This window comes from Oxyura jamaicensis, unplaced genomic scaffold (assembly GCF_011077185.1).
Source record: "Oxyura jamaicensis isolate SHBP4307 breed ruddy duck unplaced genomic scaffold, BPBGC_Ojam_1.0 oxyUn_random_OJ70798, whole genome shotgun sequence".
NCBI lineage: Eukaryota > Metazoa > Chordata > Aves > Anseriformes > Anatidae > Oxyura > Oxyura jamaicensis.
Window position 1 is genome coordinate 1 of NW_023310204.1, and position 12,295 is coordinate 12,295.

At 48.9% G+C, this 12,295-nt stretch overlaps 2 protein-coding genes and 1 long non-coding RNA gene across 8 annotated transcripts in view; all 3 read left to right on the forward strand.

Moving 5' to 3' along the window:
- The first annotated feature begins 4,435 nt into the window (after nt 1-4,435).
- On the forward strand, nt 4,436-6,860 carry LOC118159527. Its single transcript, XM_035314097.1, has 6 exons — nt 4,436-4,472; nt 4,557-4,595; nt 4,780-5,073; nt 5,581-5,880; nt 6,291-6,392; nt 6,633-6,860. Exons 1-6 carry the CDS (start codon nt 4,442-4,444, stop codon nt 6,659-6,661), a joined length of 795 nt encoding a protein of 264 aa, XP_035169988.1. The 5' UTR covers nt 4,436-4,441; the 3' UTR covers nt 6,662-6,860.
- Nucleotides 6,861-9,330: 2,470 nt separating this feature from the next.
- Nucleotides 9,331-11,110, forward strand: LOC118159528. 5 transcript variants are annotated; one of them, XR_004747158.1, is made up of 3 exons: nt 9,331-10,668; nt 10,749-10,944; nt 11,086-11,110. It is a non-coding gene; the product is annotated as an uncharacterized LOC118159528 (long non-coding RNA). The 5 variants fall into 5 exon arrangements; XR_004747157.1 differs by having other exon boundaries at nt 11,048-11,109; XR_004747156.1 differs by having other exon boundaries at nt 9,331-10,409; nt 10,523-10,668; nt 10,749-11,098.
- A 35-nt stretch (nt 11,111-11,145) lies between these two features.
- The window catches only part of LOC118159526, a 4,938-nt gene continuing 3,788 nt past the window's right edge, over nt 11,146-12,295 (forward strand). The window contains exon 1 of one of the 2 annotated variants that reach the window (XM_035314095.1): nt 11,146-12,010. In XM_035314095.1, coding sequence (XP_035169986.1) covers nt 11,800-12,010 — 211 coding nt within the window. In that variant the 5' untranslated portion in view covers nt 11,146-11,799. The remainder of the gene's footprint in view (nt 12,011-12,295) is intronic. The other variant, XM_035314096.1, reaches the window with a different exon arrangement.

Here is a 12,295-nt window from a genome sequence, read left to right on the forward strand (position 1 = left end):
TGGTCTAAAGCTTCCCTTTGGGAGTCAAAATCCCTCCTTTTGGCCCCAAATGATAATTTTTCAGACCAAAGCAGTGTTTTGAACCATAGAATCATTGGAATGATCCCTACTCTGCTCCAAACTCCAAGGGCTTTTTGGGTGGGCCTGGCAGAGCTCAGGAGCAAAACCCTGCTGCTGGCCGGGCTCTGGTGATGGGGTAAAGAGAGGCAGGGAGATGGCGGCCCTGCCCTCGGTGTTGTGGCCTGAGGCCATCCCCGGGGGCTGCGTGTGGGCAAAGAGCTCCAAAAAGTGGCAGTGCTGACTCAGAGGCGTGGCTCTTGCTTTCCAGAAATTCATCAGTCTTTGGACCACGAGGAACGAGACGGAGGAAATGATAAAGAATGTCTTGCAAAAGATGCTTGAGTTCTCGTTTGTTGGCGATGCGGTCTCACCGGGATTGGGATGAAGTTTTCCATCTGGGCTGTGGCCCTGCAACCAGCCCAAGCTGTGCTGGGATCGGGGCTGTTGCAGGGAGGTGAGGCTGGCGTGGAAGCCCTGCTCTCCTCCAGCCCAGGACGGCATCTCCAGCACGTCAGGGACCCTGCATACGCCCCCCGTGCCCGACCCAGCACGGCTGAGGTCGGTTGGTGGGAGGCCAGGGGCGATCGCGCCGGGACGGACAGGTGGTGGGCGCTCCTTAGATCCTTGAGATGAGAGAGGAAAAGGATCCTTGTGGGCACATTACTTCATGTGATCTTGTGGAAAATGGATCTGGGCGTGAAATGTCAGTGCTGCCGATTTCTTTCTGCTGTGGTGACTTAGGAAGTGAGCTCTTGGTTGTTCTGCTTCCTATTTTCGGTGTGGTTTTTGGCTTAGGGTCAGACCAGGGCTATGGCATTCCAGACTAGAGGGGGAAACAAAGTCTGCAGAAGAGTGATACGCCCCAGACAAAACTGCACTTTAGGAATTTGACTGTCTCCATCCTGCCGCCGTTCAGACTTCATTCTGCAGCATTATCGGTGGAGGTTAAATGAAGGGCTGTGCACCTCCACGCACGCTCTTCCTCTTACGGAGGACGTCACGTCCAGGTGCTCTGCACGTGGAGGCAGCTTTCAGCAGAAATCACTGGTCATATCAAAACCCAGGCCAGCCACCTGCATCCTTCACAGCGCTCGTTCAGCGCTGAGCTCTCCCTGCTGGGCTCAGGACCCTGCTGACCCACGGCACTCGGATCACTCTCAAGGTGCCCGAGTCCAAGCAGTTATGCCAGGAAGCAGAAGGAGAGAGGCCAGGGGCCGTGGGACATGCTGCCCTCTCTCCACTGAGCAAGGGAAGTTTGATGGGGAGGGCTGGAGATGTTGGCAGCGGGGCGATCCCTGCAGCTCACACCAGGGCTGTCGTGTTCAGTGTAGAGGCTGTTGGTGGTTGAGGTCCGGAGGTCGCTTCTTTTTTCACGTTAGCAGAAAGGACACCAAGCCAAACCAAAGAAACCATAGCACAGACAAAATTGCTAAATTTATTTTGTTTTGAGAGTGGTTTTGATTATTTTTTTTTTTCCAAAGAGCTTTTTTAATCGGGACATGACAAGGCAGCGCTTAGAAACAAGGATTTCCATCTGGCTGACTTGGGGCAGGGGCTGCAGATGTCGAAGGGGCAGGAATGGGACTCGTGCGGTGCAGTTTGTCATTTATTTCTCCCCGGGAGGGATAATTAATTAGGGTTAATTATTAGCCCCTGTTATTAATTAGCCCCTGTGGTGCCGTTCTGGATTTGTGCCAGGGGCAGTGCTGATGGCACAGCGGTGCTTTGGCTGCTCTGAGCAGCGGTCGCGTGGCACTCGCCTAAAGCACTATTTTTAATGCCCCAAGCCCCTTCTGAGGGCCCAAAGCCTTTGTTTTGGAACCCAAAGCCACATCTGAGTGTCCACACCCCCATTGTAAGGGCCCAAAGCTTCCTTAAGGGTCCAAACCCCAAACTGCTTTTCAGAGCCCAATGCATCCGTTTTAAGAACAAAGCATTTGTTTTACTATCAAAACCTCAAGTTTGGATCCAGATCCTGCTTTTTATGGCCTAAAGCCCCCTTTTTTTTTTACATCAGTGTTATTTCCAGTCTCCTATACCCCATTTTGGGGTCCAAAACATCCTTCTAAGGGCTTCCACCCTCAGTTGTAGAGCCTCATGCCTCCTCTTTAGGGCCCAAACCCCTCTCTTCAAGGCCCAAACCCATCTCCCTAGGACCCAAGCCCTCCTCTTTAGGGCCCAAGCCCTTCTCTTTAGGTCCTAAAGCCTAATTTTTGGGGGCTGAATGTCCACGGTAAGCCCCAAGCCCTCCTTCAAGCAGACACGGCCTCATTTGTAGGGTATGATGAGACCTCTGAGGGACCAAGGGCTCGTTGTCGGACCCAAATCCTCATTTCAGAGCCCCAAAGTGCAACAGTGGGGTCCACAGCCCCATTTTTAGGGATCAGAGCTTCCGTTTGGGATTTCAAAGTTTTCCAGTGAGCATCCACAGCTGCATTTTAAGGGCCCAAACCCTCATTTTTAGGACCCAAAGCCTCCTTTTCCAGTCCAGCCCCTACCTTAAGGGTCCAGGGCTCCCAGTTTGAGCATCCAAAGGCTGGGGGTCTGCGTTGGGGTGACGTGACAAGGGGGTGGCAGTGGGGGGCAACCCCTGGCGTGAAGGATAAGTGGGAGGCGGTGGGCAATCTCCTTTGCACCACTTGTGTTTAGTTTTTTAATTCCTCTTTCCTTTCCTTTGCTTATTGAACATTTTTAATCTTGACCCATAACTTTTGTCAAATCTGCTCTTCCTGGTCTGTTTTCTCATGGCAAGCATTGCGTGGGGCTTAGCTGCCAGCCGGGGTCAGCCCACCACTGCTCCTCAGACTCTTCTCTAATCCTTGCAGCTGGCCGAAACCCCAGATACTGATTTCTGTAAGCTTTTATTTGTTTCAGTTATCCTCCAGCTCATCCTAGCCTGCAGCCCAGCTCATCTCCTCCTTTCTCCTCTCTTAGGACCCATGAGAACTTACCTTCCCAAACCCTTAAAGACTCCAGCAGCCCCATTTCTGTAAATTCAAGATACTGCGTTCTAGTGCTGATATCAGTTAATTGCTTGGCAATCATCAAATCACTTTAACAGAAGAAATAATCTCATCCAACATATGTTGTATGCAGCTAAAAGATAAGTTGATTTTTGTAGATATTTTTTTCCAAAGGAAGCCCCAGCAGCACATGAATTTTCTTCAGATTCATTGCAGTTGATACATAAATTCTTTTTTTTTTTTTTTCAATTAAACCAGCAACCAAAAATCACCTCTTGTTTCCCAAACCTTTCAACCTGTATTTAAAAATTTAAAAATAATCCTCCAAGTTTGGTGTCATTTCTGCCTCTAGGACTTACTGGAGTCCAGCGGCTGACTGTGGCAGCTGTGTTGCTCTTCGGCAGACCTGGGCAGGCTGAAATCGCTTTGGGCAATTGATTTGCTTTTTTTTTTTTAGCTTGAATTTGAATGAATGCCCTTGCACCATGAAGGATTAGTAACTCAAACATCAAAAAAGGCGGCTAAGGCCTGGTTTTGGAGGAACAAGTGCCTTCAGTGCAGAGGTTGCTTAAGAGGCTGGTCACTGGGTGAAGGTTTTTAGAAGTCACATTAGTCTTTGTGATAAAAATTTGTCCTTGGGTTGGTCCTGGGCAGACATGTGGTGACACCTGAAGATGGGACATCTTGTTAATTGCCTAAAGTGGTAATATTTTAGGCCATTTGAGGTTACAGTTTAGGCATCTGGGGCTAGTGAGCCATGCTGGCTTAGTAGCTCTCACAAATTCAACATCTGCACGTGCCTGGGGATACGAGTCTGCATTGAGAAACGTGGAACCAAGTAGCAGAGTGTGTAGAAGAAAATGAGCAATACAGATAGCTAAATTTGTCTGAGTGACGGTGTGTAGAGGTAGATGAACACAAAGCTGACGGTGGATGGGTAAATGGACAGATGGTGGGTGGGTAAATGGATAGATGGATGGTGGAGAAGGAATGCTTGCTCGTTAGGATGTTAAATTTCTGGTGGCCACCCTATGGAGAGGGAGAAAACCTTCCACTAGCCAGGTGGAGTAGCTAGGAGAACAGATAGCCAAGCCCAGAACCCACCTCTGGATGGGATCGATGTCCACCCCGGAGGAAATTTTCACAGAACACAAGAAATGGAGGATCAGGATCATAACCTGCCGTTGCCATGCCCTCTCCAGTGCTTACGAAGGGGCTGTGGCATAGTGCACTTGGTTTGCTCCGTGATCCATCCAAACTTTCCATGCCACGGCAGCGCAGCAACGAACCATGAATATGTAGTGCTGGGGAGGGGCTGCCTTCTCAGCTGATTCCCCAAAGGGGCAGGACTTCATAGGGCCTGAAATATAAGCTGTCTGGGTGCACTTCTTTTTTTCCCCAAGGCGGTTTTGGTCACGATGATGCAATACTTTCTCGCACAGCTGCTGTGTAAGTGACTTCTTTTCTTCCTTTTTTGCAGCCTCCTCTGTCTTGTCCTGTCATCTCAAAGCCTTCAATACCTGTCTCTTACAGCTTTCCTCCAGCTGCTCCCACTTGCTGTATCCTCTGCTGGTAAGAACAATTTTACCTGCTGTGAGATGCTCTCCAACTAAACATACTCTTTGGCAAGGTGGAGTTGGATTGCATTTTGTGAAATGGAAAGGAAAGGGATGTCTTTTCCACTGTCCTTTTCCACTGTCCTTTTCCACTTTGAAAATTCCCTCCCATCCTCTAAATCCTTACCTTTCTTTCCCAGACCCCCTGCCAGTCCCTGTGCTCTCCACAGACCCCAGTTACGATGTCTACTACGAAGGGGAACGCGTTGCTTTCATATGTGTGGCTCCAACGAAGAACGTAGATGGATTTCGGTTCTTCAATCAAAGTGGGGACCAAGTCTACGCACTTGCTTCCTACTCTCACACAATTGCCTGGTTCCAGCTCACAGCTGCAAAAGCGTCTGCCATGGAGTACACATGCATGTACTGGGTGAAGGATGCTGGACGAAAAATTCCTTCCAATAGGAGCCTTCCTCTTTCAATTAAGGTTCAGGGTATGTGTGTCTTGTGTCGTCTCTAGATGATGTTGCTTTGAGTCTCTGCCTTCTCACAAGCTCCTTTTGTGCTCTTGGGTTTCTCTGAGCAGTCAGGAATAGGGTAGCCTCCGTCACCTCCAAGAGGTCTCATGGCACTGAGTTTCCCCAAGCCTTTCCTTAGGGTTTGGGGTGCATCACATGCCTTCCTCTTTGGTCATGTGAAAATACTTATTTTCTGCACTTTGGTGATACAAAGAAACGGGTTGCTCTGAATTCTTATCTCTGAGGTCTGTGGGTCTGTGTTTCTCTTCTCATAGTTCAAGATGTAGAAAAAAGAGCGATGAATGACTCCCACAGGAGCTGATCTTTAGTAAAAGGTTCTGTATTTGTCCCAGTAATATTCCAAAGAATTAACTCGTTTACTCCCTTTGTCAAATCTGAAGCACGACATTGGAAAAAATCATGGGTTTTGTGCACAAATCCTTACGTCAATAGGTAGCAGGTTTCATTTGCTCTTCCCCCCAGGTGCTCCAGTGGCCCCGCTTTTGTCCCTGGATCCTCAGCAACCAGTCTACAGATACGGAAACAACGTCAAGCTGCTCTGCACCGTCCCCTTTTCTTCATACTATATAAGAGAATTCCAGTACTATGGGGACTTTGGACTTGCAATCTCCATCCCAGTTGTGAAACTGCAAAACTACAGCTACAACCTGAAGATCACAGGAACGGAGGTCTCTGGGTCTTACAGTTGCGCCTACTTTGTGTTTAAGTCTGGACGTGCCGTTCGCTCCGAGAGCAGCCCCTGGGTCAATGTCTACGTGAAACGTGAGTTTTCCAACCCTTCCTCACTAGAACCTGTAATAACTACTGACCTATCATCGGTTAATTTATTCTGTGTGTGCTTGCCTCTGAATTCATCAGTGTCATCTCCATCCCCTCCTGTTATATGGTCATCCGTCTCGCTACCTCAGTCTCTGTCTGTCACTAAACGAGTTTATTGCCACGTCTACCCGTACTCTTATCAACAAAAAATATGAGAGATACTGGGAAAAAAAAACTCAGTGAAAAGAGTCTCATCACCTTATATGGTTTTTCTGATGAGACCGTGGCTTTCTAGGACCTCCTTCTAGCCCTCCTTTCTTTTACCCTCCATCTCTCCAAGATGTGGGTAGCTATAAATGGGCTTGCTCGTTGTAAGAGTCATCACGACAAAGTCACCACTGGTTCCTCCCCAGGTCAGATAATCGGCTGGGTTCGAGAGATCCTTGTTGGTGGCTCGTTCTTTACCATCAATGGCCTCATCTTTTTCTTCTCCCACCGCCTCAAGAAGAAAAGAGGTAAATATTTATTTTTTATTGCACTACACTAATTCTTATGATCCTGGGACTTCATTTTCTTTGCCAAAAAAAAAAATATCCCTCATTTTGACCTTCCTTTTTGGGGAGGGTGTTCTGGACAGAACTTGAACAGGATCACTTCTCACCCTCCTCTCTTGTTTAAACCCCAAACTGATTTCCCTTAGAGGTCCAAGAATAAAGAGAAGCAATTTTTGATGTTGTTACTTCCCTCGTTTACAGATCTGGAAGAAGGATTCAGGATGGACTAGCAAGATGAAGAACCCTTAAAGGCTTTGCTCTGTTTTGCCAAGGCAATCAGTTCCGTTGGGCCCTGCCTGATTCCTCATTGTCTGCCTCAGTGTCCCCAAGAGACAGAAGCAGTGAACTGGAAGTACTTTGGCTACACCTTTCCTCTGTGCCCAGCCCCAGGCCTTGTGTCTTACCAATTAAAGCCGGATGTTTTGTTTAGGTCTGGTGGGTTTCATGGGAAGGTGTGTCGTTCCATCCTCCTTCCTGAAGTGTGTGTATTTGTGTTTGCTTGTGCACAGCTCTGGGATCATGGCAGAGGAGGTCTCTGGGTCTTAGGGTTGTGACTATTTCACATTCCAGTCTAGATGTGCTATTGGCTCAGAGAAGAGCCTCTGGCTTGATTTGTGCGTCTGCTCTATCTCACACCTAACCCACAGCGTTCCCATTAAACCTGGATTTTGCTTGCCTCTGAAATTCAGCCTCATTTCTGAATTTTCACAGCACCTCCTCTGAGGATGAGCCCCATAGGGCTGAGTTTCCCTTCCTATACAAGAAGACACAAGGCACTGTCCCCTGGGCATTGCCTTGCTGCTTTGACCTGTCATCTCTCATAAGGATGCAGTCTGCTGTTGCTTCTTCCAGGCAACCCAGTGGCACCTCCTCAAAGTCTTCGCAGCCCCAGGAGGCGATCAAGGAGCCCTTTTGGCCAAGACGAGGAGGAGCAGGGCATTTATGTGTGAATACTTAAGGTTTGCCTACGCAAAGTCAAGTGAGCCAGTCTTGCAGGTGAGAACCCCAAACTCCTTGAGGAGCAGCAGATCTTAACCCATGGATCCAGCTGGCAAAGGAATGATTTGGGTATAGAAGAGCTGTTGCTTTTCTACCTTATTTCAGGAGGGCTTCAGGAAAAGGGTAGCTGTGTGCCCCCAGGCTTCCTTCCACTCCACGCCAGGCTTCAAAGACACGGTGGCCGAAGGAAGATTTTTCTTCAGCATCTCCCACTGCCACAGCTGCAAAGCAAGGCAAGTCAGAACCTTCCCGCAAGGACCTGCTGAAGTTACTGTGAAGGCAGCAGTCAGTTTGCCCTGCGCTTGCAGTCACTCTGACCACCCGTCCTGATTTCACTTGGGATCGAGTTAATTTTCCTCCCAGGAACTGGGGCAGTGCTTGGGGTCTGGCATCGGTCGATGGTTGGTGAGCAATTGCACAGTGCATCACTTGCTTCGTATATTCCTGTATCATTATTATTTTTTCCCTTCCTTTCTGCTCTTTTAAACTGTTTTTATCTCAAACCATGAGCTATTACTTTTTTTTTTTTTTTCACTTTTTTTTTTTTTTTTTTCTGTTCTCTCCCCATCCCTCTGTGGTGAGAGGGAAGTGAGCAAACGGCTGCGTGGTGCTGAGCTGCTCGCTGGGTTAAACCACAACACTAGTCCTTAAAAAGTTTTATCTTGTATCACTCTACTTCTATCTCTTTCCTGACAGCCTCGGCTAGCTAGAGACCTAGCACGCCTCATCTGTGTCACTGGACAATCCCCCATTCTTATTTTTATTTTATTATTTTTTTATTTTAACCCAGTCCTGCAGCTGGGGAAGGCGAAGCTGGGATTTAACCCTGTGATGTCCTCCGAGCACAGCCTGGGGAAACACGAGTGTTCGAGAGCAGCAGCCCAGAGTCCGGTGAGTTCTCATCTTCCTCCGAGTTTGTATGTGTGGGGGTGATGATGATACGGGGGAGATGGTGAAGTTATGGGGGAGATAATGACATTATGGGGGAGATGATGAGGATGTTATGGGGGAGATGACAACATTATGGGGGAGATGGTGATGAGAAGATTATGGGGGAGGTGATGAGGATGTTATGGGGGAGATGACAACGGTGTTATAGGGGAGATGATGAGGATGTTATGGGGGAGATGATGACGTTCTGGGGGAGATGATGAGGATGTTATGGAGGAGATGATGATGTTATGGGGGAGATGATGAGGATGTTATGGGGGAGATGATGATGTTATGGGGGAGATGATGACGTTATGGGGGAGATGATGAGGATGTTATGGGGGAGATGATGAGGATAGTATGCGGGAGGTGATGAGGATGTTATGGGGTAGATGACAACGGTGTTATAGGGGAGATGATGATGTTATGGGGGAGATGATGAGGATATTATGGGGGAGATGATGACGTTATGGGGGAGACGATGATGTTATGGGGGAGATGATGATGATGTTATGGGGAAGATGACGATGCTGTCCGCCCAGGCACAACAACATGCTGCTACACATTAACACTCCACTTGATTTCAAATCTCCCTCTTTACCAATGCTACCTATTTTTGGCCTTCCAGCTCTTCCAGTGTGTGGTGGAACGCTGCACAGCACGAGGAAGCAATGTCCTAGCTGCTGCTTGAGGTTATCGTGGGCCCACGTTTCTTGCATCTCCTTGTCATGCTTCTCTCTTCCGAGGTGGACCCTGCTCATCTCTTCCCAGCTGTTATTTTTTGTCAGGTGGTGTTTTTAGACCTCTGAGTCCTTCCCCCCCTCCTCACAGCACTTTGGAGAGGGGTTATAACCCGTGTGAGTTGTCAGAAAGGCTTATTGCAACGAACTGGCTGCATTGTTATGTGATAAAAGAGAGTCTGCACACATGAAGGAGCCCAGAGGAACCGTTGAAGGGGAAGGACCCCACGGGGGGACCCAGGCTGGAGCAGTTTGCTCCTGACGGATGGACTCCATGGGAAGAAGAGCCCCCACATGATCAGCTCGGGAAGGCGGCATCCCCTGGGAGGGACCCCACGTTGGAGGCGATGATGACGTGCTCTGCGCTGACCACGGCAGGTGATGAAGTGTTCCGCGCTAAACACAGCCCCAATTCCCCATTCCCTTGCGCCACTCGGGTGAAGAAGTGGAAGTGGGTGCTGGGGAAGTGGGGAGGGTGTTTTCAGTTTGCTTTTACTTTCACATTGCTCCCTTCTGTTGCAATAAGTTACAATGATCTCCCTACGCCGAGTCTGTTTTGCCCATAATGATGATTGCTGAGTGATGTCCCTGTTCTTATCTCAACCCTTGAGCCCTTTTTCATCGTATTTTCTCCCTCTTCCCCTTTGAGGAGGAGTGAGAGAAGGGTGGTTGTGGCCTTTGGCTGCTTGTCGGTGTGAAACCACCGCAGATGGTGCAGAAGACCTGTTCTCTTGACCTTACAGTAACAGCAAGATTTTATTGCTTATGTCCTAGAGGTCTGACCTCAACTCGAGGACTGTGAGTGTTAGTCACAAGTAGCTCTGTCTTTGAGGAACTGGAATTAACCTATGTGGTTTCAAGCTTTAAATGCAGATTAAAAAAAAAAAAAAAAAAAAAAAAAAAAGTTGTGCAAGAGCTTGTTGTGCAGCTAGGGACTGGCACAGGATGGGGTTGTGGGACTTTTGTGGGGATTAGAGCTGATTGCTTATCTCTTGTCCACCCTGAGAAAAAAACAGAAGTCGCAGTGCAAGAAAACTTCTGGTTTTCATTACCACTGTTCTTCTTCTGTGTTTTTTATTTAAAGTGTCAGATGGCTGGAGTTTGTGCTGATGCAAGCAACACAACAGCCTGTTTTCTGCCAGTGAATTAATGAGTCATACAGGGGAGAGAGCTCTATTTCAAGGCAGCTCCTGCAAGCTGGGTTCACCCTTCCCTCAAATGTCTGATCCAGTATGTGCGCACCAAGTGGTTCCACGGACAGGGATTTCTGCTCTGATCCCTGGTGAACAAGTCTATCTTCCTTTAAACTGTATGCCTAGCTTCCTTCCCAGGCCTTTCTGCACTCTCTGAAAACATACACACACAAAAAATGCCTGTCTCACTGTGCACACTCTCTCCTGATTTGTCGTTTTCTGATCCAAGGAGAACAAAAAGTGGATGGGCTGTGGACATTTGGACCTGTACCTGCAGCTTCAGCATCATAGAGCTAAAGGGTGGTGGACCACACACCATAATCAGTGGGCTCAGAGCAGTCTGGACCGTGAAGAGCAAAGCCATCAGGATTAAAGGTAAGCTATGCATCAGTAGGGTTCTCTCTCCACTGTCCTGGACAGCTCTGTTCTTCCATCACATCTCCCTCTAACCACAGATACTTTCCTCCAGGTCTCAGGCCTTCCATTACCCTGAATTTAATGAAGCACAATGACAGCAGCATTCATTGCTCTTGAAAAACCTTGTTCTGAGGTCACCAGGCTCAGTTCTCTTTACAGATGCTTTTCAAGACCTAGATATGTGTCATTGAAACCTAGGTGGTTAAAAGAGGAAGGAAGAACGGAACCCTAAAGGTATCTATTTGCTTTTTTTTTCACCATCCAGTCCCACGCTTTGTCTGAACATTTTGTCTGGAGTCACAAGGGAGGGCTACCACCTCTTCTTCCTCTTACACAGCTCCTGTAAACAAGGCAGTGATTGTTTCACTTCCACAGAGAAGATCCTGTGACCACCGTTGCAGCCGAGGTCCCCTTGCTGGAGATGAGTGCTCAGCACTAATGACCCAGCACCACAGGAAAATGGCGTGGGGACCTGTACTCGTGGCTACAGAGGAGATAAGTGGAGGTGCAGTGGATTTGGTCCTTCCTCAGCGGTGTTGTGAAAGGTAACTTCCAGCTTTTCCCCTCAAGGGCCTCCTTTTGCTTTCCTGGGAGTGGATACTACCCCGACGGTGATAAGTGAAGGCCACCCCTTACATCCCACCCGCATTCCCATAAAATGCTTCCCGTTGTGGAAAATAAACAGTCAAGGCCATCACCGTGTTTCATCCCTGCTGCTGTGTCCCCAGTGGAGGATAATTTCAATCACCTTCCTCATCCTCAGGCTCTTCCTAAGCCAACATTCACAGACTGGTTGAAGTTTGAAGGGTCCTCTGGCGGTCATTTTGTCCCCACCCCCCTGCACAGAACAAGAGCAAAGGATCTTGCTCCTCTTGCTCCTCTTGTCACCCATCATGAGGAAGATGTCCAAGGCAGGAGAGATTAGATAAAAGCCACCTTCTGTCCGCCAGCTTAAGGTGTGGATGAGATAGATTATGGTTCATGGGGCAAAGAGAGTGCCCAAAGGACTGAGAGCACGTAGGGAGAAATGTCATCTGAAAACATGATGACAACACACAGAAAAACACAGAATCTGGGTGTAGTTCCCTCATGATTCTCGGATGTGGTTCGTGGCTTCCATTTATTTCTGCAGCACTTCCTCTTCCTGCCCCCGTGAGCCCCGGACTCAAGTCAGACCGATGGAGAGAGCAGCACGGAGCAACCAGACAGCGCATCCCGCTCCCGGGCAGCCCGGCTCAGAGCCCTCAGCACCCCCTGGACCACAGTGACATGATTGCCCCCCGCCTCGTGATGTTCCTCAGTGAGTCCCCGTGTCCCCGCTTTGCCTCCCCTTCCCTTCCCTTCCCTTCCCTTCCCTTCCCTTCCCTTCCCTTCCCTTCCCTTCCCTTCCCTTCCCTTCCCTTCCCTTCCCTTCCCTTCCCTTCCCTTCCCTTCCCTTCCCTTCCCTTCCCTTCCCTTCCCTTCCCTTCCCTTCCCTTCCCTTCCCTTCCCTTCCCTTCCCTTCCCTTCCCTTCCCTTCCCTTCCCTTCCCTTCCCTTCCCTTCCCTTCCCTTCCCTTCCCTTCCCTTCCCTTCCCTTCCCTTCC